The sequence below is a fragment of the Poeciliopsis prolifica genome, unplaced genomic scaffold (genome assembly GCF_027474105.1).
Source record: "Poeciliopsis prolifica strain line A6 unplaced genomic scaffold, Auburn_PproV2 SCAFFOLD077, whole genome shotgun sequence".
Classification (NCBI taxonomy): domain Eukaryota; kingdom Metazoa; phylum Chordata; class Actinopteri; order Cyprinodontiformes; family Poeciliidae; genus Poeciliopsis; species Poeciliopsis prolifica.
Window position 1 is genome coordinate 1,671,879 of NW_026562452.1, and position 21,895 is coordinate 1,693,773.

General features: G+C 37.0%; 8 protein-coding genes across 8 annotated transcripts; 2 read left to right on the forward strand and 6 right to left on the reverse strand.

The window, feature by feature from the left end:
* Positions 1–1,621: 1,621 nt before the first annotated feature.
* Positions 1,622–2,384, reverse strand: LOC129352543 (hemoglobin embryonic subunit alpha-like). The gene is made up of 3 exons (XM_055021583.1): positions 2,233–2,384; positions 1,942–2,149; positions 1,622–1,843 (listed from the first exon to the last, which is right to left on the reverse strand). The coding sequence occupies exons 1-3, from the start codon at positions 2,325–2,327 to the stop codon at positions 1,715–1,717; spliced, it is 432 nt and encodes a 143-aa protein (XP_054877558.1). The 5' UTR covers positions 2,328–2,384; the 3' UTR covers positions 1,622–1,714.
* A 2,085-nt stretch (positions 2,385–4,469) lies between these two features.
* On the forward strand, positions 4,470–5,242 carry LOC129352542 (hemoglobin subunit beta-like). The gene is made up of 3 exons (XM_055021582.1): positions 4,470–4,609; positions 4,701–4,923; positions 5,006–5,242. The coding sequence occupies exons 1-3, from the start codon at positions 4,518–4,520 to the stop codon at positions 5,132–5,134; spliced, it is 444 nt and encodes a 147-aa protein (XP_054877557.1). The 5' UTR covers positions 4,470–4,517; the 3' UTR covers positions 5,135–5,242.
* A 2,360-nt stretch (positions 5,243–7,602) lies between these two features.
* LOC129352503 (hemoglobin embryonic subunit alpha-like) lies at positions 7,603–9,036 on the reverse strand. The gene is made up of 3 exons (XM_055021529.1): positions 8,901–9,036; positions 8,615–8,822; positions 7,603–7,824 (listed from the first exon to the last, which is right to left on the reverse strand). Exons 1-3 carry the CDS (start codon positions 8,993–8,995, stop codon positions 7,696–7,698), a joined length of 432 nt encoding a protein of 143 aa, XP_054877504.1. The 5' UTR covers positions 8,996–9,036; the 3' UTR covers positions 7,603–7,695.
* Positions 9,037–11,204: 2,168 nt separating this feature from the next.
* Positions 11,205–12,457, reverse strand: LOC129352502 (hemoglobin subunit beta-1-like). The gene is made up of 3 exons (XM_055021528.1): positions 12,237–12,457; positions 11,655–11,877; positions 11,205–11,459 (listed from the first exon to the last, which is right to left on the reverse strand). The coding sequence occupies exons 1-3, from the start codon at positions 12,326–12,328 to the stop codon at positions 11,331–11,333; spliced, it is 444 nt and encodes a 147-aa protein (XP_054877503.1). The 5' UTR covers positions 12,329–12,457; the 3' UTR covers positions 11,205–11,330.
* A 479-nt stretch (positions 12,458–12,936) lies between these two features.
* Positions 12,937–13,742, reverse strand: LOC129352501 (hemoglobin subunit beta-A-like). The gene is made up of 3 exons (XM_055021527.1): positions 13,567–13,742; positions 13,254–13,476; positions 12,937–13,161 (listed from the first exon to the last, which is right to left on the reverse strand). Exons 1-3 carry the CDS (start codon positions 13,656–13,658, stop codon positions 13,030–13,032), a joined length of 447 nt encoding a protein of 148 aa, XP_054877502.1. The 5' UTR covers positions 13,659–13,742; the 3' UTR covers positions 12,937–13,029.
* A 687-nt stretch (positions 13,743–14,429) lies between these two features.
* LOC129352504 (hemoglobin subunit alpha-like) lies at positions 14,430–15,238 on the forward strand. The gene is made up of 3 exons (XM_055021530.1): positions 14,430–14,614; positions 14,695–14,902; positions 15,010–15,238. Exons 1-3 carry the CDS (start codon positions 14,520–14,522, stop codon positions 15,136–15,138), a joined length of 432 nt encoding a protein of 143 aa, XP_054877505.1. The 5' UTR covers positions 14,430–14,519; the 3' UTR covers positions 15,139–15,238.
* Positions 15,239–18,390: 3,152 nt separating this feature from the next.
* On the reverse strand, positions 18,391–19,208 carry LOC129352523 (hemoglobin embryonic subunit alpha-like). Its single transcript, XM_055021559.1, has 3 exons — positions 19,025–19,208; positions 18,738–18,945; positions 18,391–18,537 (listed from the first exon to the last, which is right to left on the reverse strand). Exons 1-3 carry the CDS (start codon positions 19,120–19,122, stop codon positions 18,391–18,393), a joined length of 453 nt encoding a protein of 150 aa, XP_054877534.1. The 5' UTR covers positions 19,123–19,208.
* Positions 19,209–20,176: 968 nt separating this feature from the next.
* On the reverse strand, positions 20,177–21,006 carry LOC129352571 (hemoglobin embryonic subunit alpha-like). The gene is made up of 3 exons (XM_055021632.1): positions 20,774–21,006; positions 20,482–20,689; positions 20,177–20,375 (listed from the first exon to the last, which is right to left on the reverse strand). Exons 1-3 carry the CDS (start codon positions 20,989–20,991, stop codon positions 20,247–20,249), a joined length of 555 nt encoding a protein of 184 aa, XP_054877607.1. The 5' UTR covers positions 20,992–21,006; the 3' UTR covers positions 20,177–20,246.
* Between the last annotated feature and the right edge of the window lie 889 nt (positions 21,007–21,895).

Consider the following 21,895-nt stretch of genomic DNA (forward strand, 5'->3'; position numbering starts at 1 on the left):
AGCTCACCATCTATTTAGGTTCACATGCAAAAACTTTCAGTGGATACAGTTTGGCAAATGTACTATCCACTGTGGTCAACTGTATTAAAGTCATAAAATGCTCTTGGAAAATCTTTGGTCATGATTTGAGAAATTACATGACTGAATTGGCAAGTCAAGCTTTACTGGCACTAATGAATCTGCCAGTTAATTTTGGCACTTGAGAATCGGAGCATAAAAATCCAGAATATCTGTTTTCAGGCTTAGTGAGAGTAAGGCAAAATGCCCAATGAATAAACAAGAAAATCCTTATTGTCAAAAGCAAAGCTGAGATGAGCTCAGAATGACAAGTTTCAAGTTATCTTCTCATTTCAGTAAATCAGGGAGACTTTGAAAGCACACTTTAACAGCTGCACCCTCTGATCTCTGGGCACAGAGAGAGAAAAAAAATCAAAGTGGTAGAAACGAAGCATATCCAGATTACTGCACCAATATGGAAAATACAAAGTAGTGAGATATTATTTTTGCCATTTCACATGACCTGTGCTCACTGTGTGTGCAAATGAAACTGAGAGCTGAGGATTTAGGAAGCTTTACTTTTTATATTTATAACCCTTTTCCAAATCCCTGAAAAAGGGTTCCAACAGTTGTGGAAAAAAGCAACAGTTTTGGTCACCAAAGATGACTCCATAAATGTATTCATTTACAGCTTCTGGTGAGAACCAGTCAGTTCTTCAAAATATTACCTTAATTTGAACTAATTTCTGGATCCTGAACAAAATGTCAAAAATGGGCTTGACTAGCCAGTGACAAACTAAGTAAAATCATACATCAAAATGTGTATACTTATTGTGTGAATTTTATTCATTCTATTGTCTGAGCTATTATCAGACAATAGAATGTTAACAGAGAAAACACTGAAAGTCAAGCACTTTTTAGAATTATTAGACAAAGTTTAATCTATTGTTATTGCTTCTGTGCTCAAATAAAATACATAAAATGCAAAACAAATGTGGTGAAAAGAAATCATGTAAGACATTGCACATTTTTATTAAATATGACATAAGGTAAGATGCGAACATTAAAACAAAAACATCGATTTGGCAAATGAAATCATTCATGATGGTAAAATTTCAGCTGAATAAAACATTGTAACGGGAAGGCTGTTTAAAAATCTACTAAAAAAGTCACAAAGATGACAAGTTTGAATGAGGAAATCTGGGGAAAATATCTTAAAGCCAAAATATGAAGTTAACTGAAAATCATATTTCATTAAGCATGTGCTCACGGGGTTTTGAAATTTTCTTTTAATTCCTAAAAAATACTTTTAAGGGGAATAAAGAATATTTTCAGAGTAAAACTCTTATCAGGTCATGTAATCATATTTTAGACATTGAAAAAAAGAAAACAATAGAAACTGTTTTCAGAGTATTGTAATTTCACAGTCACTTATTCTAAGAGTAATTACACAAATCATTTTACTCAAGTAATAAATGAAAGATTTTTTAAAAAAGTTTTTGTTGTGTTTTTGTTGAGTTTCTGATTGGTGCAGACAGATATGTTAACTTCTAAGTTGACATGAGGCTAAAGTGAAACTCATATGTGAGTGATTGAGAAAAGACAGATTAATTAAAACAACCACTTAAAATTGTACTAATTACTTTATTCAAACTGAAGGCCAAAAAAGATAAAGGCAGCATATCTTCTGTTCAGCCATTTCGCTCCAAGGTGAAGTTCATCTGTACTTCTCGGACAGAGCCAGCGCCACGGCAGCCAGGAACTTATCCATGGCCACATGGACCTCAGGGGTGAAGTCGTTGGGGAACATGATGGCCAAAACCACAAGAAGGTTGTGGGAGAGCACCTGGAAAGAGCAGATAAGTATAAGTCCGGCTGCAACGTACATGAATATAGCTGATCAAAAATGTTTCAAGAGCTCTGCTGGAGGAGGGCATGCTGTACCTTGAAGTTTGCTGGGTCCACTCTCAGAGTGAAGGCATGCAGTTCACTGAGGCTAAGCAGACCTGCTCTCAGATCATCAATTTTAGCCACAGCGTCACCAACTCCAGCCATCACTGTGGCCCCATGTTTCTTCACCGGAGCAGAGCCCGGGCTCAGGTCCGTCCAGTGGGAGAAGTAGGTCTTGGTTTGTGGGTAAACCACCAGCATCCTAAAAAAAAAAAAAAAAAAAACTGAAAAAGAACTTTTAATCTTTAGACAAAACTTTAAAATCTATGTTTTTGGGGTGTTTACCTGGAAAGAGCATCTGTGCCGATTTCTGCAGAATTGGCTGATATTTTGGCCCAGAAAGTCTTGACTGTGTCCTTGTCCTTAGCTGTGAGGCTCATCTTTGTAGTAAATGTTTTGCTTGTTTTTTTTTTTTTTTTCCAGTCTGAACGTTCTGCAGGACTGTGAGGGGTTTTATAGTTGACACATGGACATGGACACACCTAGGAGATATCTGTGTTTGACGTCTCCCAAACTAGATAAAGACAAAAATCAGTTTTGTCACGCAGGCGCTGGAGAGCACATTGACGTAACAGTGACAAGGGAGTGATAACAAATCTTAACAGTTTATTGCAGCTTTTTAATTAGAATATGTGTGAATAGAAATAAATAAAAGTATGTGCTATTTAGCTTACTTAAATAGCGTAGAGATGTTCACCATGTCTCATTGTCATTTGAAAGGCTGTAAATATAAATCTCCAAAATAAAATGTACAACTCGTGTCAAATGTATGTTATAAGTGTGTTGCTAGCATCATTGTTACTGTTATTGGATTGAAGGAAATGAAATTGAAGGGTTAAATTTATGTATTAGAATGTCAAGTTGGGGAAAAAGAATTAGAAACTATCAAGTAGCAGTACGGGGAACAAAGTGTGGCTCAGGGCAATTTGTGGCCCTTATGCTGCCTTGTGTGTCCAAAATTAAACAAACTGGATCTTCTAAAATTCATCTTTTAATAACAACACTTTTTGCCATCTCAATAATTTCATAGTATAAAGGGCCTCATCTATGTAATGACTTTCAGCGGACTTTTGGGGACTCAAATTTTGTTTTTAAAGAAACAGTGGTTCTAAAAAACATACTTCTTTAGAACAAATCTACAAAATATAAAATTGCATCTTGTAAAATAAAAAATGTAAAAATTTTTATTTTACATTTTTTGTAAAGAATATGTTATATTAATTTGCTTATTTATTTTCCATTGAGCCTTAAAGAATTTGCAAACGGGACGCCGTTGTTTTACCAAGATAAATGTTCAAAACCCTTTTTAAACTTTGACTATCAGGATTTCTGCACCTCCTTCTTATAAAAAGCTGGTATACTTTATTGATTCATTTATTGCTGAACAAATAAATGAAATACCCAATATACATTTTGTAATTTTAGTTTGTAAAAACATATAGATTTATTTTGGTGATGATGTTGACAAAAAAGTTTAGAAACCACAAATGTTCTAATTATTTAATTCACAGGGAAATAAAAGCAGCTCTCATAATTATTTCCATAAAATTAGAATTTTCATTTATTAAAAGCAGTTGCAGGTCTTTAATTAATTGCATTTCTTTTGCTGTGTGGAAGGAAACTCTTGAATTTGGTCCAGTCTCCCCGTCTTTCTTTTTATGATCCGGAAAACGTTGGACAAACCCAAACTGTCTGTTACCTTTTCCCCCCACCTGATGTCTTTATCAGATTCGAACAGCAGGACAGAAAAAACGTTTCAGTCTCAATGCTGAAAACGCCCAGAGATACATGCAGCTCTCTGGTTTTAATTTAAAAGAATTAAATAATGAAATCCTTCACAAATCTGAATGAAAATAAGTCCTATTATTCTAGTCAAGCTTAAAGAAATCAGAAAAATGTATTCTTTAAAAGTAAGTAACCCATAATGGAGCTTAATCTATCATGTTCACGAAAATAAAAAAAGCTTTACTCTGAAGTTAATTTGCAACATTCTCAGTAGATTATAGGGTTGAATCTGCACATTACCCTCATTACCAGCTTAGTTCATTTTGTTTATTTTACATTGTTAAAATGTTGCAGAGCTTCACTCTCAGAAACAATCAGGCTTTTACAAATAACAGAAAGCTAAAGTTAAATATCAATTTAATTTTGGTTCTTTTAGTTAACTTCACAGTGCTTAAAAATAGAACGGTTTCAAATGAATTGAATTAAGTTAAATAAAATTAATAAAAATTGCTATTTCGAATACAAACTGAAGTGTAATTTTAAACATTATCTACATTTCAAGACTCCAGTATGATGTTATTTCCCCGGGTTTTTGTTTTTAAGCACCAGCCAACAGCATTCCGTCAGTCCAGTGAGTTTTTCTCAGGCATCAAGCAGAATTTACACCACAGTTTATTTAATCTCCTATTTTAGAAAATCAATAAATCAATATTCCATCAGCTCTCTGCTTAGCTCCACCCATCTGATAATTTTGGGAGGAGCAGAAACTGGCTGTCTATAAGTTGGATCTCTTGGGCCTGAAGACTCACACTTGACAAAGAAAACAGCCAAACAAAAACTCCAAAATGGTCAAATGGTCAGACTTCGAGCGTGCCACCATCCAGGACATCTTCTCCAAGATCGATTATGATGTTGTTGGCCGTGCAGCTCTCTCCAGGTGAAAAAAAGTTTTAAAAATCTATTTTCCTTACCCAAAAATGTATTAATTTGTGGTTTTATTCACTTTTATGATCTTTTTGTCTCTTCAGGGTTCTGATTGTCTACCCCTGGACTCAGAGGTACTTTGGCGGCTTTGGAAACCTCTACAATGCTGCGGCCATAACATCAAACCCCAAAGTGGCGGCTCACGGAAAGGTCATCATGGCAGGTCTGGAGAAAGCTGTGAAGAACATGGACGACGTTAAGACCACATACAAAGACCTGAGCGTGCTGCACTCTGAGAAACTGCAAGTGGACCCCGACAACTTCAACGTAAAGCTGTTTTCTTCTTGTCGTTACACCACGGGTATTAATGCTGCTGCTGCTTTCTGACCCATGTTGTGTTCTGTTGCAGCTCCTGGCAGACTGCCTGACCATTGTTGTAGCTGGTCAGTTGGGGACAGCCTTCACCCCTGAAGTCCAGGGAGCTCTTCAGAAGTTCCTGGCTGTAGTGGTGGCCTCTCTGAGGAAGCAGTACCACTAGAGAGCCTCATCCAGGATGCTCTCAGAGATCTGGATCTGGATGCACTTCTCATTTTCAGGAGGAGGAGGCTATGAATGATTAGATAAATAAATGAGCACATTTAATGAATTATTTTGTTGTCTCTGTCTTTATTCCTCATTATCATGTTTATAGGCCTGCCACGATAAACAATAAATCAATTAATCGCACAATAAATTAAATATATCGACCTCATTTTAATTATCGGCTATATCGCTTCTTCCAGCCTTTTTCTGATGGAAAAAAATTTAAAAGGCTCAACTCCGGTGCTCTCCACTGACCCTCCCTTCCTCATTTCCTTAGTGTAATTCCCAGCACTCACTATACGACCTTATGTCGCGGATTGTCGGTCCATCATCAAAACCTGAGAGACACATGAGCTGGCAGAAATCCTAAGTGCAACTGTTCGCTCGGGTTCGCGTCGTGTGGTGTCCAACAATGTGCACAAAATAATAGCTACAACTCCAGTTAACTCATTTTAAAACCAGGCATTAATCAACGTTTTACTACAATCTACTTGCAATGTATGTAGCTAGCGTTAGCGTAAAGTCCTGACTGAATGAAAATCATTATAACCTATTTATGTCAAGTTAACGAAGAACAGCTGAAAGGTTACCAGGTTGCAGGTTTCGCTTCAACTCCTTCCTTTGTCATTTCTATATTCTTTGCACGAAATGCTGAATAAACATTGAAGTTGTTTCCACAAATCGTCTCCGATGTCAGCTGTTTGGGATTCCCCTCCGTGTTTCCCCTCAGAAAGCGCGAGGAGAATCCGCGCTTTCTGATTGGCTTCCTGTCACAGGCGGGTTAACAGTGGGAAGATCAGGCAGTCGGAGCTGCCTGATTTTCTCTATTTAAATCTAATGATTACTGAAGGACAGACTTCAGAATCTGCATCCTTTTGGTTCTATTTATTTCCACTTTGGCTTTATGTTGTTTAGTTTTCATAAAAGTAATTTTTTTTGTCAATGGAGACTCATAATCCATTTTATTTTTGTTTTAGATTGTTTTGTTTGTTTTATTTATCAATTCCAGTGTTAAAGGTTCTTTTGAAAATAAAGTGTATTTATCTGTCATTTCCATTAAATCAGTGTAAAAAGGTCTTGAAACAATATTATCATTTATCGCAATAATTTTTGAGACAATTAATCGCCGGGCAAAATTTGTTATTGTGACAGGCCTACATGTTTATAACTTTCTTATTTCGTACGTAAATGAAATCTGAATCAGATGTCAAGTCATGAAGAAATACTGAAAAATCCTTCACTAATATTTTGATATTTAATAAATTGCTTCCTTATTCAACTGATAATCAATATATAATTGGGTAATTTATATTTAACTCAGCTAATTTTCCTCAAAATGGAAAGACTGCTCTCTTCACTCATTAAAATATAGACTTGTCTGATTTGGTCTAAGTGGATAAAGCCCAATCAGTTAGACTTATTTAAGTTGATGAAAACAGATTATGTTGATTAGTAAAATTACACACACAAAAAAGAAGAAGCTGGAAATAATTCCTCAATAAACAAAAACATAAATGTTTAGTTTCTTTTAGGAACTGAAAAACAAATAAAAAAAGAAAATAAATGGTAGTTGACCTGCGCTGTATTGTCAGTCAAATCCCATCTGCTTTGTTCTAAACAAAGCTGAATGTTTTTAGTATACATTTTTTTTAATAAGAAATAATAATAAAATAATAATAAATTGTGGGGTTACCAAAAAGAGAGAGTAGGATATGAGGCACTAAATTTGAGACAATAACACTGATCTTGACTAAAAAATTTGACTTCAGACCAAGTTAGTGGATTTTTGATCAAAATTTCAGTGTGCTTTTAAAACATAAAATGATTAAATATGAAAATGACAAATGGGATTACTTGTAAGTTTGCTACCAGAAGAACTCTGAACAAGCTATGCTCACAAGTCACTAGTGGCATTAGAAGGTGACCGACTTGGTAAGACAGACAGCAAAACATAGCAGTGGAAAGTTTCACAATCAGGCCCTTTCCTGAATTTAGGTCAGTCTGACTGCTAATTGTCAGCTCTGAATCATGTGAGCAATTACTGGAAAATGAAAGAATTATCAAATGAGTGTGAAAGCACATTTATAAGTTTCAGTACAAAAAAAAAGAAACTCAAAGAGTCTTCCAGTAAAGAAGCAACGGCCTGAAATCTTTCCTGAAATGCATGTAAACTTGATTCAGAACTGCAGCAAAAGTTTTAGAATCGTACTGGCGCCATCAGTTTTTCACTCTACATCAAAATATAAACGCCATTACAATTATTTTTGTTTAGATTGGAAGCAGAAAGATTTGGGAACATCCCATGTGTATCATCTGTTTGATTAAAAAAAACAAAAAGAGGATGTACTAAAAGAACTTAACCTCCAGCAAAAAAAAAAAACTAGAGATATACTGAGACACACAAACTCACACAAAACCCAGAAATAAATTACACTTTCCATGCTTTTGGTCTTTTATTCATATTCAGACTGTTGGAAGCTGTACTATCATGTCTTTTATCTTCTCCAGGTGTCCAGTTTATCTGTACTTCTCAGAGAGGGCACGGGCCAGAGCAGCCAAGAACTTGTCCACAGCCACATGGACCTCAGGGGTGAAGTCAGAGGGAAACTTGATGGCAAAGACCACAAGGATGTTGTGTGCCAGAATCTGTGAAAAATTGATTGTTTAAAATAATTGCAATTTTGTTTTGCAAAAAAAAAAAAAAAAAAAATAGAAAGAAAAAGAGAAAGAAACAAAGAACATGAAAAATAAAGAAACAGAGAAAGAAGGAAAGAAAGCCACAAATAAGGGACGGAGGAGAGATGGAATAGTCTACATTCCTATATATGGATTGCATGAATGCCATAAAAAACTAAAAATAAATCTTAAAAAGGATAAATTAAATTAAATTAAATTATTTATAATATCAATATTAAAAGAAAAAAATAAGAGAGAGATAACAGCTATGTAGTCTATATTGAAATAAGTTCAATAAAAAAATTAGGAACTATTCTGGTTTTCATTTTAAAATAAACAAATATCAAAATAAAAAAAGTGAAATAAAATGCAAATAATAGTGCATAAAGATGTTGCACATATTTATTCATTTAAAAATAAACTAAATGTTCAATAATAATCATTATAGAGCATCATGAAAAAGAAAAATATGAGAAAACTGCCATTAATAATTGAAACTTTTGCATGAAAATGCAATAGTTCCTGCTAAAATTCAATTGATTTCTGTTAATGTAAATTATTTAAATATTTTACTGGACCCACAAATGGAAGTATCAGTGGAGTCCTATAACACCTCTGCGGTCACTTTAAAAATAAATAAATAAATCTAGAATTTAATATATCAGGAACTTAATCTTTTTATTTCAAAGTTGCTGTGTTAAATCCATCGACTTGACTTGCAGGGTGTCATTACAGTCCCAACTGTTGATCACTATTGTACCTTGAAGTTGGCAGGGTCCACTCTGAGAGTGAAAGCATGCAGCTCGCTCAGGTTCAAGAGACCTGCGGTCAGATCATCGATTTTGGCCACAGCATCAGCTACTCCACCCATCACCGTAGCTCCGTGCTTCTTCACTGGAGCAGAACCAGGACTTATGTCCTTCCAGTGGGAGAAGTAGGTCTTGGTCTGTGGGTAAACCACCAGCATCCTAACAGAATGTGAGTGTGTAAATAAACCCAGAAAAATAGAGTTCAGGTAACATCAGTGACAAAGAGGTCTTTGTTACCTGGACAGAGCATCCTGGCCAATGTCTTCAGCCTTGGAAGCCACTTTACCCCAGAAGGCTTTGACTATTTCTTTGTCCTTGGCAGTGAGACTCATCTTCTTGGTTGATTGTTTTGGGTTGAATGCCACGATCAGCGGCAAGTGGTGGGGGTTTTTATAGGAAACAAACGGGGCTTGGGCATGGCAGGGACACCTCCGAGATATCTCTGATTGGACGCCTTCCAAGCAAAGTGTTGCAGCTTAGATGAGATAAGCTGTAAACAAAATCGAGAGTCGGGCTCTGAGGCTCTGAGGAGCAGCTCACAGTAACCTCTACAAAATACAGCAGCTTCACTTTGAACTTCTCATTAAATGTGAAAGAGAACTTTTTTCTATAAAAGCAATGTGATCAAGTTCAAAATTTAAACAAGTTAAATGATTGTTTTAAAGTTGTATCATTATTTAGTTAAGTGTGTATTTTATCCATTTTGTTGACATTAAATATGCATGGTTTTAGTACTTTGGAAAACACATACCACTAAAGAAAATCATAGCTATGTAAACTAGTAAACTTCAAACTTATTTGATGTTTACCCTTCAAATAAGGGATTGAAGAGTCACAAATACATTTTTACAAAGGTCAAAATAAACTAATGACAACAGAAAACCCAAACACACAAAACCAGAGAGCCTGGACGTATGAAAGGGATTTGGTTCATAATCGATAGATGATAAATCTATGGTCTCTTATCAAGGACAGTCCCATGGTACTGATTTAAAATCTTGACCATTTTTTTTAATTCATTCCTGGTTATCAGTGGGTTGCAATATATTTTCTGATGCGGTAAAAGTTGCCACCATCAACTATGCTTCTATGCCTATCTGACCCCTCCTGCCCCCTCCTGCCGCAGGAGGGGGGCAGATAGGCGTGTTGAGGCCTCACTGTCTGCTGCTCAAGCTTCAGTTAAACATTTCACTTCCTGCCTGTTTCATTTAATTACATTAAGTTTGTTTTGTTTTTTTTTTAATCAATCTCAGCCTGTCTAAAACATACATGTAGAGTTTTAATGACTTTTTGTGAAGGGAGATTTTTTTGTTTGTTGATAGTATTCACAATGTCTAACGTCTACAGCCACTTAGTCCCCAGTTTGTCTTATTTGGAACTTCATTTAGAAATACTACTACTAATGCTACTACCAATAGTAGTAATTGTAAAAACAAAAGTTATTTTTATAATTAGATTTATTACTAGTAGTATTAGCCGTAATAGTAATTATTATTACTATTATTACAATTATGTAATATAATAAAATGACGATAAACAGTTGATATCAAGATAGATAATGATATAATATTTGGAGGTCAAATGTTATTTTCCCACCTTCTTTAATAGTTATCCATATATGTCAACATTTGAATAAAGTTAAATTAAATAAAGTTAAATTGACTAGATTATTGATTCTGTACTTTTTTTATTTGTAGGAATTGCAGTTGATAGCCAGCATAAAATAAGTAGAAAATATTTATTAAAAAATATTAACATGACATTTTTAAAAACGTCATGGCAACAGACATTTTGCATACAGTTTTGGAGCAAAAATGTATGCAAAACCCAGTCTCTGAGACATTGTTAAAATTTTTGCAACGGCGTTTTAGCGCCCTCTTGTGGCAAAACCAATGGACATAAAAACATTTATTTATTTATTTATTTATTTTACTGTATATAATCTATTGCTGTCACTAGCCGACTGCTCTATTTTCACACAAAAAAAAAACCTTCTTTTTTCTTGTTCACTCTGACTAAGGAAAACTAAGACTTAAAAAATGTTTAACAGCTTTTTAAGCCTCGGCTGGTCAAAGAGAGAAAAGAAAAAGACATTCAGTGTGACATTAAATGTCAAACCTAAATTTCTTGGTTAAAGCCTTAACATTTTATATGGTTCTTGCTGGGATTATAGCCTTTCAGGACATTTTCTATTCATTTTAATATCCAGAGGTGTTGTTACATTTACCTGAGTAATGTTTTAAGGATGCAACATTACTTTCAGGAGTAATTTTACTGTACTTTTCAGGTCTACTTGAGTGACTTCTGCAAATCATTATGAAATGAAGAATAATTGTTTTAATCAAAACCTTATGAGACACAGATACATATTTATATTGAAGTGAGAACTCCTGTTTCTATACAAGCTTTGTTATTCTATCTGCTGACCCCGTTTGGAGCTGAAGAAGATACAGTGAACATAAAAGATCAACACTGATTTCACAGTGGTCTGTTATATACTTTATTGCCGCCAGGGGTCGTAAAAATTCAACTTACACACAGGCCACCACCATGTGCGCTTCTGCAAATCTTCAAGCACTTGCGCTCTTTTCCCACATGTTGACAAGCACATAAGCGCTTTTGAAAACGTGAGTTTTATTCAGTAGTAAATTGATTGGGTCTGCTTTTTCATTTGTACTGACTGCTCATAGCTTCCACCACAGCAGACAGAAACTTCTGCCAGGTGGCCTGGACCTGAGGGTTCAGCTCGGCTCTGAGTCTGCAGGCGATGGTAATTGTAATGCATTCGGCCAAAAGCTGGGGAAGAGAACAATATCATAAATTTGGGGAACAATATCCCATGCATTTGTAAAACGTGTTGAGTCACTAGAGCAAACACCCTTTCTTGTACGTTTGGTGTCACTTGTCACTGGCTGAATTTATTTATTTATTTTTATACCCAATAAATTTAGACGGCTTTCCCATGAAATATTCGTCAGGATAGCAGCTTACTCTGAAGTTATCCGGATCCACTTGGATTTTCTCGTAGTGCCGCCTGCTCAGAGACTCGAACATGGCTTTGAAGTTGTCCATGTTCATCACGGCTGTGTCCAGAGCCGATAGCACGACCTTTCCCAGGGCGGCCAATTTGGGGTTGTTTAAAATTGCCGTAGTGGTGAAGATGTCGCCAAAAGAGCCGAAATACCGCTCGATCCAGGGGTAAACAATCAAAGCTCTGTCGATGTGAGAAACCCGATGCCGATTATGAGATTATTGCACACCATAGTCGATATATAGCCTACAGACGGTAAACCGTCACATCGAAAGCTGAAAACTATTTTTTGACATGTCATTTCGAAGAATATCCTCAACTTGGAAGGAATTTTCAAAAACAAGAGTCAACAGAAACAGTCGGACAGCGACTGGTGCTGAAATATCATGCAGCTGAACCAACATGCAAAAAAGGTCATCTCAGTTTCTGTAATGTCTCTCAATCAAAAGAAATAACCTCTTCTATTCCAGGGAGATTTCACATCATCATAGTTTTAAAACAAGACTTGAAAAGCCTCAGTTTGAACTAAAATCTAACTCTACCTTCCCCAAAGCTCTCCACCGATCTCATCAATATCAACTTTTTCCCAAACTCCTCTGACGATGCGGCGCTCCTCTTCTGTCCATTTCACCATGATGTCATGCAATAAAAAACTGTCAGTTTGGCAAAAGATCTGGTGACATTATGGATGACCTGACACCAGCACTAAGTTGTTTTCGAGCATAAACTCTCTCTTCTGTCCGCCTCTGCTGGTCGCAGCAGGTTTTCAGCATCTGCTCGCGGGAGATTAAACCGTAAACGTTAATTATCTTAATAATCAGGCCAGCCACGCCCAAATAAAAACATGATGCCAATGTTATTAAGGGGAGTTTATATGCTTGGTTAATATGTCCAGTCATAACTGGTCAGATCTCATTTTTAAATTGCATTTTAAAAAATATGACGATGAGCAAATTATTTTTGTTCAAGTTAAAGAGAAGAAAGATCAGTGTGAAGTTAAAATCTGAACATGAATATTGTTGTGTTTTTTTATTTGTATTACTGTTATGGTTTTGTTGTTTTAATTCTCCCGCTGGTGTTTCGAGTCATTTTCAGACGCAACATTCAAATTCACTTTATTCAACTTTTTTGCCCCCACTGGCCATTATTTATTTCACTGTAATGGAAACCAAAGATATATATTTATTTGATATCTTATTTATAAACGGAGTGAACAATTAATAATTACAGAGGACACTTGCATATGATTTGAGTTTTTTATTGATATATTTTTTTTGGCAGCGTTTAATTGCTCAGAAACTGATGTTTCGCTGCAGCTCTTCAGTGGTCGGCCACTTAGTGGTACTGTCTGCCCAGGGCGGAGACCACCACGGCCAGGAACTTCTGCCAGGCCTCTTGGAAACCAGGGGTGAAGACGCTGGGTCCAAACTTGGCGGCCACGACCACAGTGATGCACTCGGCAAGGACCTGCAATCATGAGCCCAGAATACGACAAGCATGAACAGACTGACACGAATTTAAAAACAAGCGATTGCGTCTTGGTGTGAGGGATGACGCACCCTGAAGTTGTCGGGATCCACATGGAGCTTCTCGGAGTGCATGACGCTCAGTTTGGCGTAGGCGTTCTTGATGTTGTCCATGTTCTTCACAGCGGTTTCAAGGCCGCCCATCACAGTTCTTCCGTGCTGAGCCACTTTGGGATTTGCGGCGATGGCTGCGGGGGTGGAAAGGTCCCCGAAGGTAGGAAAGTACCTCTGGGTCCATGGGAACACGACCAGAAGCCTGGAAGCACAAAAGTGACAGTGAAAAATCTCGATCCTCAGGATGCAAGAGGTCATTGTGTCGTGGAATAAAATTTGCTCACGGGGTTACCTGGACAGGGCTTGGGGACCAATTTCACCCACATCAAGGTTTGACCACAGGGTGGAGATGGCGGTGCGCTCGGCGTCTGTCCATTCGACCATGATGACGGTGTGAAAGCCTCTGACTTTTCGCAAAAAAAAACGAGTTTGGTGATCAAAGGTGTAAGACTGTCTAAATATGTTTACGAGCCCCGCATTTATTCACAGCCCACTGATCCGTCCCCCAAACAAGACGGGCTCTGATTGGACGAGGCGCACTTGCCAATAAAATGACGTCCGTCATTTTTGGCACCAATTAATGAAAAAATGTTGCGTCATCAATCTGGAAAAAAAAAAATTCTGAAACTGTAGACAACGTGAATTTTCTTACTTTGTTGTCAATTCTCTTTTTTGTTAACGCGTTTCAGACTGAAACGTTAACACAGACTGTTACCGATTGTTGAGTTAACATGATTTCTTTGGAGAATCAAGTTCAATACACTTAAAATCGGGAGTGCGTAATATTTAATATCGGTTAAATTTTTATTAACTTGTTTTTTATTTTTTCGCCAAAAGGTCTACTTGCAAAAAATGCATGTTGCTGAATAAGAAAAACCCCAAGTAGGCCTACAACGATTTCAACATTTGTTAAGTGAATTTTGTGTATTTAACTCAAGAAGTCAGTTAGATATAAGTAGAAAAAAAAAACAGATGCGTTATCCAGAGCAGCGCCTTGGTGTAATTCCTGTAACCAGCCAGCATTTACGTAGGGATTACGTGAAATTTGAGGAGTGGTAGCTTTTATCGAGCCAAATTGGCAGGGGGGGGGGGGGGGGGTTGCGTGGCAGTTTCGTTATCACAGTTTTGGCATGGATTGATTCTGAGGCGTGGTGCGTTTAGGCTTGATATAAAGACGCAGTGACAAATTCATCAAAGCAGCACTTTTGATCTTCATATTTTGTCGCTGAGAAACTAAAGGCAGCAATGAGTCTTTCCAGCACAGACAAGGCCAGGGTGAAGGCTCTCTGGGCCAAAGCCGAAGGGAAATCCAGCGAACTGGGAGGTGAAGCATTGGGCAGGTAAACATCAAGTTATTCAAAACTCTTCCAAAAATGTGCCGTTGCTGTTTGTGTTAATCTTTCTTCCGTGTTACTTACAGGATGCTTGTTTCCTACCCACAAACTAAAACCTACTTCTCGCACTGGGGAGATCTGAGCCCCCAGTCCGCCAAAGTGAAGAAGCATGGTGCCACCATCATGGCAGCCTTGGGAAAAGCTGTCAAGGGCATCGACGATCTCACTGGCACTCTGGCCTCCCTCAGCGAGCTTCATGCCTTCAAACTCCGGGTGGATCCTGCAAATTTCAAGGCATACTTCAAATCTCTTCTGAATTTACTCGCGTAATCATGATCATGTGTGCGTTTAGTTTCTGCTCCATGATATTCAATCTTTGTGTGTGTGTTTGTAATCTTCAGATCCTGGGCCACAACATCGTTTTGGTCTTGGCCATGTACTTCCCTGCTGACTTCACTCCTGAGGTTCACCTTTCCGTGGAAAAGTTCCTGCAGAACGTGGCCTTTGCTCTGTCTGAGAAGTACCGCTAAAGTCGCACTGATTGTGTGAAACAGGAGTTTCACCATCCCACATCCTCAACACTCTACCAGACATGTGGAGACACATTCAATAAAAAATAAAAAAAACAGACATCCGAGGATGTTCATTCTCAGTTTTTGTTTTCTGCTGTTCTTTCCGATTTGTGTATTTTTTTTTTTTTTTTTTGTCATTGTAAAATTGATTGGGTCTGCAACTGCAGAGGTCAAGGTATTTGTAGAAACTTTCTTGGAAAAGGCAAAGTGCCTGCACCGAAACTGCACCGAAATGCACATGGGGAAAAGCGCATTATTGTTCAATGACTTTAGTAATTAAGAAAGGCAGACATTTTGAAATAATTTCATTTAATTTAAAATAATATTAGAATAATAAATAAATAAATAAATAAATAAATAAATAAATAATAAATAAATAAATAAATAAATACTCAAGCAGCATGAAGAGTTTTCAGACTTCAATAATTTAATAATTTAAGCTTTGAACAAACATTTATTTGTTTGCCAGGAAGGCGGTTGATGCAGATACACATTGAAGCAACATATGTTAGAGTGCCATTTTCATCGATGTGAAGCCTTTAAGAAAAGGATATAGAAAAATGTAAATATTTTTGAAGATGTCAGACACAACATGAAGCATTGCTCTCTAATCAGTGATGCTTATGCTTTTGACTACAAACACCCAGAGACTTTTACTACAGAGCAAACTGGGTGTGCCAATTTGCCAAGCTCATGAGCTGTATGAGCCATAACCTGTTTTTATATTTCCCCCCTATTAACTCTAATTATGTTCAGCATAGATTTAAATATCTTCTTCAATTTTTAAAAGCGAATTAGAATTACAATTTTGTGGCTCCTGAAAATTTTCAACATAATATTTCTACCCTCATGGTAAAAATCTGGACACCACTGACACAAACAAATAGCTTCTCAGCAAGAAGAATCAGTTTTAGAAGTGAACCTGGATCTTTAATTGCTCAAATTTAAATAAGCATAGAAAACCTACAGGACAAAAACAAAAGAACCAATCTATGTCTATCTATTTCCATTTCTAAGCTCCTGCAAGAGAAAAGCATCCCCACCTTCAAGCTGGCATCTTTGTTTATTATTATTTAACTAATGTGCAATTACTGCATAGGTTTACGTCATGTGGCACAGACAAACTTATTAAATAAGTTAAAATCTAATGTTTAATATTCCATTCTTCTTGTTGATGATGTTTGCTCTGTCCTCTTAATTGTATTCAGTTAATTTGGTTTGGCTGCAGGCTAGAAGAGTCTCGACTAAGATAAAGACTAATAGGAATCCTCAAATGGACAAACAAGCAAACAGGTTATTCCAGTCAGTTACACAATAGGTCCTAAACATCCAAATAAATGTTGTTTTTCTGTCATTTACAGCTTAAAAATTGATACATAATTTGTGTGTAAAAATATAGAGTAGACTAATATAAAAATTTCAGGTCATTCATTATTTTTTCGGTTTTTGAATTAAACTAAGTGAGGACCTTCTTTATGGTGCCAGTAAGTGTGTGTTTTAGACAAAAATACTATCATATAATCCTCTATTCACTCTTCAAAACTGCTTAACTTTTCTGCTTTGTTGATGACATTTTTTTGACTCAATAATTAAAGTTATGTGGTTTTGCAATCACTCAAATACAGGACATTAGTACAACAGTGTCCATTTGTAGCAAGGGTTATTGAAAGTGCTTCACAGAGAAGTAAAGGAGCAAAGGTAAAGGGATTGCATTTAAAAACAAGAAAGAAACAAGTACAATCTGTCTCACATTCTCAACTTATTAAATACTTAACAAGTACTGAAATTGTGTCTAACTGAGGCTTTTCTTTTAACCCTTTTCTTACTCTTAGCTGATTTTGATTTGATTCATTCCATTCGTTTCCTAAATCTACGTTTCCTTGCTGATGCTTATTTCCAGGAGCCATTGGGCGAGAGAAGGGACCCTGCAGGTTGGAAATCCTTCGCAGAGGTTAAAACAAGAATCCTATTAGTTAGTTGAATGATGCTTGGGCGCCCTCTGCTGGAAATATTAAAACGACGCCAGGCTGGACTCAATACGACACATGAATTAGTTGACGGGATCCACGTCTAAAACTTGCTCCTGAGTGCCATGCAGTAATAATAATAATAATAATAATAATAATAATAATAATAATAATAATAATAATAATAATAATAATAATAATAATAATAATAAAATTTTACACGGATTATAAAGAGATTTTGCAGGCTTTCTGTCCTCTGATTCAAACAAACATTTTCTGATAAGTAGGATTAAAAATTGTAAAGATACATTTAATCTTTTCTCATGGCAGTGACAAGAAAATCGAGACACACATGAGCCAGTTGAATTAACACCGTGCTCTCTGGAGCTATTCTGGTTGCTGGATGAAATTCAGTAAACAAACGACAGGAGGAGCAGCACCTTGGAGAGCGCCAAGGTGCGCCTGGGGGGAGGCTTCAATTCTACAATACAATGGGGATTCAAGAAGAAAAGCAAAACTTCTGATTGCAGCTACTGTTTGGCTTTTTCACTATGTAAACAAAGTATGCAATTCTTTGAATTTGCATCTCAAATAAGTAGAAAATCCTGTGAAAAAGCTATAGAGTTAGCGCATCAAAAGCCAGAAAAAGAGGAGTCCATGACGGCAGTTGTTATCTTCGTGTCACATTTACTTTAATAATATTGAAAAAAAAAGGAGGCTACTTTTAGGAGCAGTTTTGGAGCGCTGTTTACTTTTTCTTGAGTAATATAATTATGAAGTAACGTTATTTTTACTTGAGTAAAATCGCTGGATGCTCCATCGACAGAGAGGAAGTTCACTGAATGAAGAACAAGCTTGTTTCAACCCAGAACTCACCAGAGAATTGTTCCTATTTAAGAAATATTTTCCCAAAAACATTGAAGTTCCCAATATGTTGCGGTCTTGGAAATTGTCCCCTCTGCTCCTTTGTTTCTGTTTATTAATAAGGCCTCTCCAAACTGATAGATGTTGGAGGTTGATATTTTATTTCTTCCTTTTTGAAATCTTTTAGCCTAGTTAAGAAACATAATTAATAAGAGTAAATTATCATTTAAGATCAAGAGTAATTTCCTAGATATTGCAACCTTTCTCTTCTTAAAAAAAAACTTTTCTGTGAAAACAGGACACAAATTTTCACTAAAGAACCAGAAGTCAACATTTTGCGTTTTTTCAACCATGCCTTTATTGATCACACCAGGTGAATTCATGTGTCTGGATCTCCTCTCCATCTGTATCTGTACAGAGCCAGCGCCACGGCAGCCAGGAACTTATCCATGGCCACATGGACCTCAGGGGTGAAGTCGTTGGGGAAGCTGATGGCCAAAACCACAAGAAGATTGTGGGCAAGAATCTGTGAAAAACAAGTGATGAGAAAAGGCTTCATACGAGCAGAAAAAGAAGGCAAGGCAACTTTATTTATATAGCACCTTTCAGCCAAAGACAATTCAAAGTGCTTGAACAAGAAAAATAAGGACTACATACTGTTAGAAGATGAGAAAAAAAAAGGACCAATACACAGCTTAAAGCACAGTCTTAGCTCTGAATGTTCACCTTAAAGTTGGCGGGGTCCACTCTCAGCTTGAAGGCATGCAGCTCGCTCAGGGTGAGCAGACCTGCAGTCAGATCGTCGATTTTAGCCACAGCGTCAGCAACTCCAGCCATCACTGTAGCTCCATGCTTCTTGACTGGAGCAGAGCCGGGACTCATGTCCTTCCAGTGAGCGAAGTAGGTCTTGGTTTGTGGGTAAACCACCAGCATCCTGAGTGGAAGAGTAGAATGGGTGGGTAACTTTTTCAACAAAAAGTTGTTGAAATTCAAAGGTTTCAGGTGTCATTTACCTGCCAAGAGCATCTGCTCCAATGGCTGCTGCCTTGGAAGATATCTTTCCCCAGAAGGCCTTGACGGTGTCCTTGTCCTTGGCAGTAAGGGTAGTCATTTTGGCTGTTTCAGTAACCAACTAACTAACCAGCTAAGCGCGAGGGCTACTTGTCTGAGAGGCAGCAGAGGAAACACCCAGCAGCACCTCCCCTGAAACGGTCCACAAGAGGCGGTCTGAGTAATCCTGAGCAACGGTTTCTGAGATAAAATCTTTCACTGTCTCTGAAATTTCTTTGACTTACAAAATATTATTCAAACTTACTCAGTTCTATATGACAAAATATTCAAAAATAGTAAAAAATAATGGTGTGGATGGTCAGGATAGTTAGAAAATGGGAAATTGACTGTTAGAATTAAAGGTTTTCATTTTCTAATTTTCTCTCATTTGCATCTTGTTTAAAGGAATATGATTTTACACTTGCAGCTTGGAAAACCGGCTTCAGTGCATAACAGAAAGAATCATTCAGATTTGCAGTTTAAGCTTAGAATGTGGTCAATAGTATGAAATTCCATTTAAATACATCGCAGCTTTGGTTACTACATCAAATTTGGGAAAGCGTTTAAACCATGTGAATGCTTTTCACATGTCCAACATGTTTGTAATGAATTTATTTAATATGAAGCTTTTCTGTTGTGTGTGAGTGAAATACTAAAATTAAATAGATTTTAAATTAGATTTTATACTGACTGAGATTTACCTGTTTTGTTTACATAAATGGCCTCAATTACAAAGTATTTTCAAAAATTGCGGCTCTGATTATGATGAACTATTGTTATCAAGATTGCACTGAGGAGGATAATTAATTGAACCAATTGACTAATCAAAATATACTGGGACATTTTATAATGTTTTAATTTATTATATACGACACAAACACCTTCACTGCACCATTGACACAAACAGTTCATAGGCATAATTGTAAAATAAAAGGCAAAACATTTCAAATGCAAATATAATGTCTGTATCCCAATTTCCAGATCTGAAGGCTGATTAAACCAAGTATTAATGATGCATTTCATCTGATATGACTATGAATGTGACAGAATTTTCAAACCACATGAAGGATTTTGCACACAGAGCAAAAAGAACCAGATAATCATTTTTTTTAGGGTTTTTGTTTTTATGCATTTATTCATCACATCAAGAATGAACTGATGTAGATTCTCTTCCTCTCCAGGTGTTCATCTGTACTTCTCGGACAGAGCCAGAGCCACGGCAGCCAGGAACTTATCCATGGCTACATGGACCTCAGGGGTGAAGTCGTTGGGGAAGCTGATGGCCAAAACCACAAGGATGTTGTGGGCAAGAACCTGCAAGGTAAACATAACAAGTTATAATCTGTCTTAGCAACTACAACCCCTGTCAGATGTGATAGAAGGAGACAATAAGGATATATTCAAAGCTCAGAGTCTTCACCTTGAAGTTAGCAGGATCCACTCTCAGAGTGAAGGCATGCAGCTCGCTCAGGTTGAGCAGACCTGCGGTCAGATTGTCGATTTTGGCCACAGCTTCAGCAACTCCACCCATCACCGTTGCTCCATGCTTTGCCACAGGAGCAGATCCGGGGTTCAAGTCCTTCCAGTGGGCAAAGTAGGTCTTGGTTTGTGGGTAAACCACCAGCATCCTAAAAGGTCAGAAAACAAGAAAAGTGGGTGGGAAAATTTAAAACAGTGAGAGGCTGGAATTGGAAGATTTTTGTCACATTTACCTGCCAAGAGCATCTGCTCCAATGTCTGCTGCTTTGGGAGAAATCTTTCCCCAGAAGGCCTTGACGGTGTCCTTGTCCTTGGCAGTAAGGGTAGTCATTTTAGCAGTTTTGAGTACCCTGCTGAATCGAGATCCTGGGCTTTTAAGACCGTGAAAGAGGGAGGACACCTCTTTCACAGGACCTTCCCTAAGAGAGGCCGTCCAATAGCAGCGCTTCATTCAGGGTAATATAAACAGAATTGTCCTTCTTAAAAGGATTTTCAACTCCACGAACTGGTATGTTACAATAAAAAGATAATGGCAAGCTATACCATTTAAAATGATCTTCCCCTGGATAAAACATTTATTTGACATTAAATAACCTTTTGTTGAAATTGTTTATATGATTTGGATAAAATGGATTTAGGTTTTCTCAAAAAATCAAATTCCAACCCTAGATCAGATTTTAGGACTAAGAAAATGATTACATTTTCAGTTTTTACAATAAAAATAGCAAACAGTTTATGTCATAATGCATATAGTTTAGTTAGTCACTTATTATCATAGCTTTATAGACAGAGATCAGCCTCTTAAAGAACAATTCAAGAACACACACAGAGAAGATCCAGGCAAATTTTGAAATCCAGGCTCTGCAGTCGGGGAAATATTATTAGATTTGTCTGGAAACATTCCAAGATGTTGAATTTAGTTACTTTCTGGCCCCTGCAGCCAAAATATATGCTCGAGCTTAATCTAATCAACTGCACTGCACCTGCAGGGCTGGATCCACACTTAGTGGAGAGATAAGTCTCATTTCTAGTTTAGCTGATAGGGTTGTGCTTTGACCTCCCTGTTATACTTCTAGTCTATGTTCTTCTTGTAGAAGAGGAGTAAAGCTCTGAAGAAGCAAAAAAATAAAAAAAAAAAAATAAAAATAAGGATGGGCAGTAAATGTGCTTTTAACAAGACAGGATTAATACAAATATTATCTCACTTCATTTTTTTGACTTTTAGTCTTTTTGTTTCAAACTTCAGCTGTAAAGATGTAAACTCACTTGCTATGGATCCAGTAGTCTTATCAGCTCCTCCCAATAACAAGCAGCTGTCTAGAGCCGACAGCTGCTGCTGCCACAGTGTTTTTCTC

What these genes read in the sequence shown, in the direction of transcription:
- LOC129352543 (XM_055021583.1), bottom strand. Translation starts at nt 2,327, where the DNA reads ATGAGCCTCACAGCTAAGGACAAGGACACAGTCAAGACTTTCTGGGCC. An exon ending in GGCACAGATGCTCTTTCCAG is followed by an intron (nt 2,150 to 2,232) that starts GTAAACACCCCA and finishes TTTTTTTTTTAG; the next exon opens with GATGCTGGTGGTTTACCCAC. An exon ending in TGGACCCAGCAAACTTCAAG is followed by an intron (nt 1,844 to 1,941) that starts GTACAGCATGCC and finishes TGCTCTTTCCAG; the next exon opens with GTGCTCTCCCACAACCTTCT.
- LOC129352542 (XM_055021582.1), top strand. Translation starts at nt 4,518, where the DNA reads ATGGTCAAATGGTCAGACTTCGAGCGTGCCACCATCCAGGACATCTTC. An exon ending in GGCCGTGCAGCTCTCTCCAG is followed by an intron (nt 4,610 to 4,700) that starts GTGAAAAAAAGT and finishes TTGTCTCTTCAG; the next exon opens with GGTTCTGATTGTCTACCCCT. An exon ending in TGGACCCCGACAACTTCAAC is followed by an intron (nt 4,924 to 5,005) that starts GTAAAGCTGTTT and finishes GTTCTGTTGCAG; the next exon opens with CTCCTGGCAGACTGCCTGAC.
- LOC129352503 (XM_055021529.1), bottom strand. Translation starts at nt 8,995, where the DNA reads ATGAGTCTCACTGCCAAGGACAAAGAAATAGTCAAAGCCTTCTGGGGT. An exon ending in GGCCAGGATGCTCTGTCCAG is followed by an intron (nt 8,823 to 8,900) that starts GTAACAAAGACC and finishes ACATTCTGTTAG; the next exon opens with GATGCTGGTGGTTTACCCAC. An exon ending in TGGACCCTGCCAACTTCAAG is followed by an intron (nt 7,825 to 8,614) that starts GTACAATAGTGA and finishes AATTTTTCACAG; the next exon opens with ATTCTGGCACACAACATCCT.
- LOC129352502 (XM_055021528.1), bottom strand. Translation starts at nt 12,328, where the DNA reads ATGGTGAAATGGACAGAAGAGGAGCGCCGCATCGTCAGAGGAGTTTGG. An exon ending in GGTGGAGAGCTTTGGGGAAG is followed by an intron (nt 11,878 to 12,236) that starts GTAGAGTTAGAT and finishes TCACATCGACAG; the next exon opens with AGCTTTGATTGTTTACCCCT. An exon ending in TGGATCCGGATAACTTCAGA is followed by an intron (nt 11,460 to 11,654) that starts GTAAGCTGCTAT and finishes TCTCTTCCCCAG; the next exon opens with CTTTTGGCCGAATGCATTAC.
- LOC129352501 (XM_055021527.1), bottom strand. Translation starts at nt 13,658, where the DNA reads ATGGTCGAATGGACAGACGCCGAGCGCACCGCCATCTCCACCCTGTGG. An exon ending in GGTCCCCAAGCCCTGTCCAG is followed by an intron (nt 13,477 to 13,566) that starts GTAACCCCGTGA and finishes TTGTGCTTCCAG; the next exon opens with GCTTCTGGTCGTGTTCCCAT. An exon ending in TGGATCCCGACAACTTCAGG is followed by an intron (nt 13,162 to 13,253) that starts GTGCGTCATCCC and finishes TCATGATTGCAG; the next exon opens with GTCCTTGCCGAGTGCATCAC.
- LOC129352504 (XM_055021530.1), top strand. Translation starts at nt 14,520, where the DNA reads ATGAGTCTTTCCAGCACAGACAAGGCCAGGGTGAAGGCTCTCTGGGCC. An exon ending in GGAGGTGAAGCATTGGGCAG is followed by an intron (nt 14,615 to 14,694) that starts GTAAACATCAAG and finishes TGTTACTTACAG; the next exon opens with GATGCTTGTTTCCTACCCAC. An exon ending in TGGATCCTGCAAATTTCAAG is followed by an intron (nt 14,903 to 15,009) that starts GCATACTTCAAA and finishes TGTAATCTTCAG; the next exon opens with ATCCTGGGCCACAACATCGT.
- LOC129352523 (XM_055021559.1), bottom strand. Translation starts at nt 19,122, where the DNA reads ATGACTACCCTTACTGCCAAGGACAAGGACACCGTCAAGGCCTTCTGG. An exon ending in GGAGCAGATGCTCTTGGCAG is followed by an intron (nt 18,946 to 19,024) that starts GTAAATGACACC and finishes TCTTCCACTCAG; the next exon opens with GATGCTGGTGGTTTACCCAC. An exon ending in TGGACCCCGCCAACTTTAAG is followed by an intron (nt 18,538 to 18,737) that starts GTGAACATTCAG and finishes TGTTTTTCACAG; the next exon opens with ATTCTTGCCCACAATCTTCT.
- LOC129352571 (XM_055021632.1), bottom strand. Translation starts at nt 20,991, where the DNA reads ATGAAGCGCTGCTATTGGACGGCCTCTCTTAGGGAAGGTCCTGTGAAA. An exon ending in GGAGCAGATGCTCTTGGCAG is followed by an intron (nt 20,690 to 20,773) that starts GTAAATGTGACA and finishes CTGACCTTTTAG; the next exon opens with GATGCTGGTGGTTTACCCAC. An exon ending in TGGATCCTGCTAACTTCAAG is followed by an intron (nt 20,376 to 20,481) that starts GTGAAGACTCTG and finishes TTTACCTTGCAG; the next exon opens with GTTCTTGCCCACAACATCCT.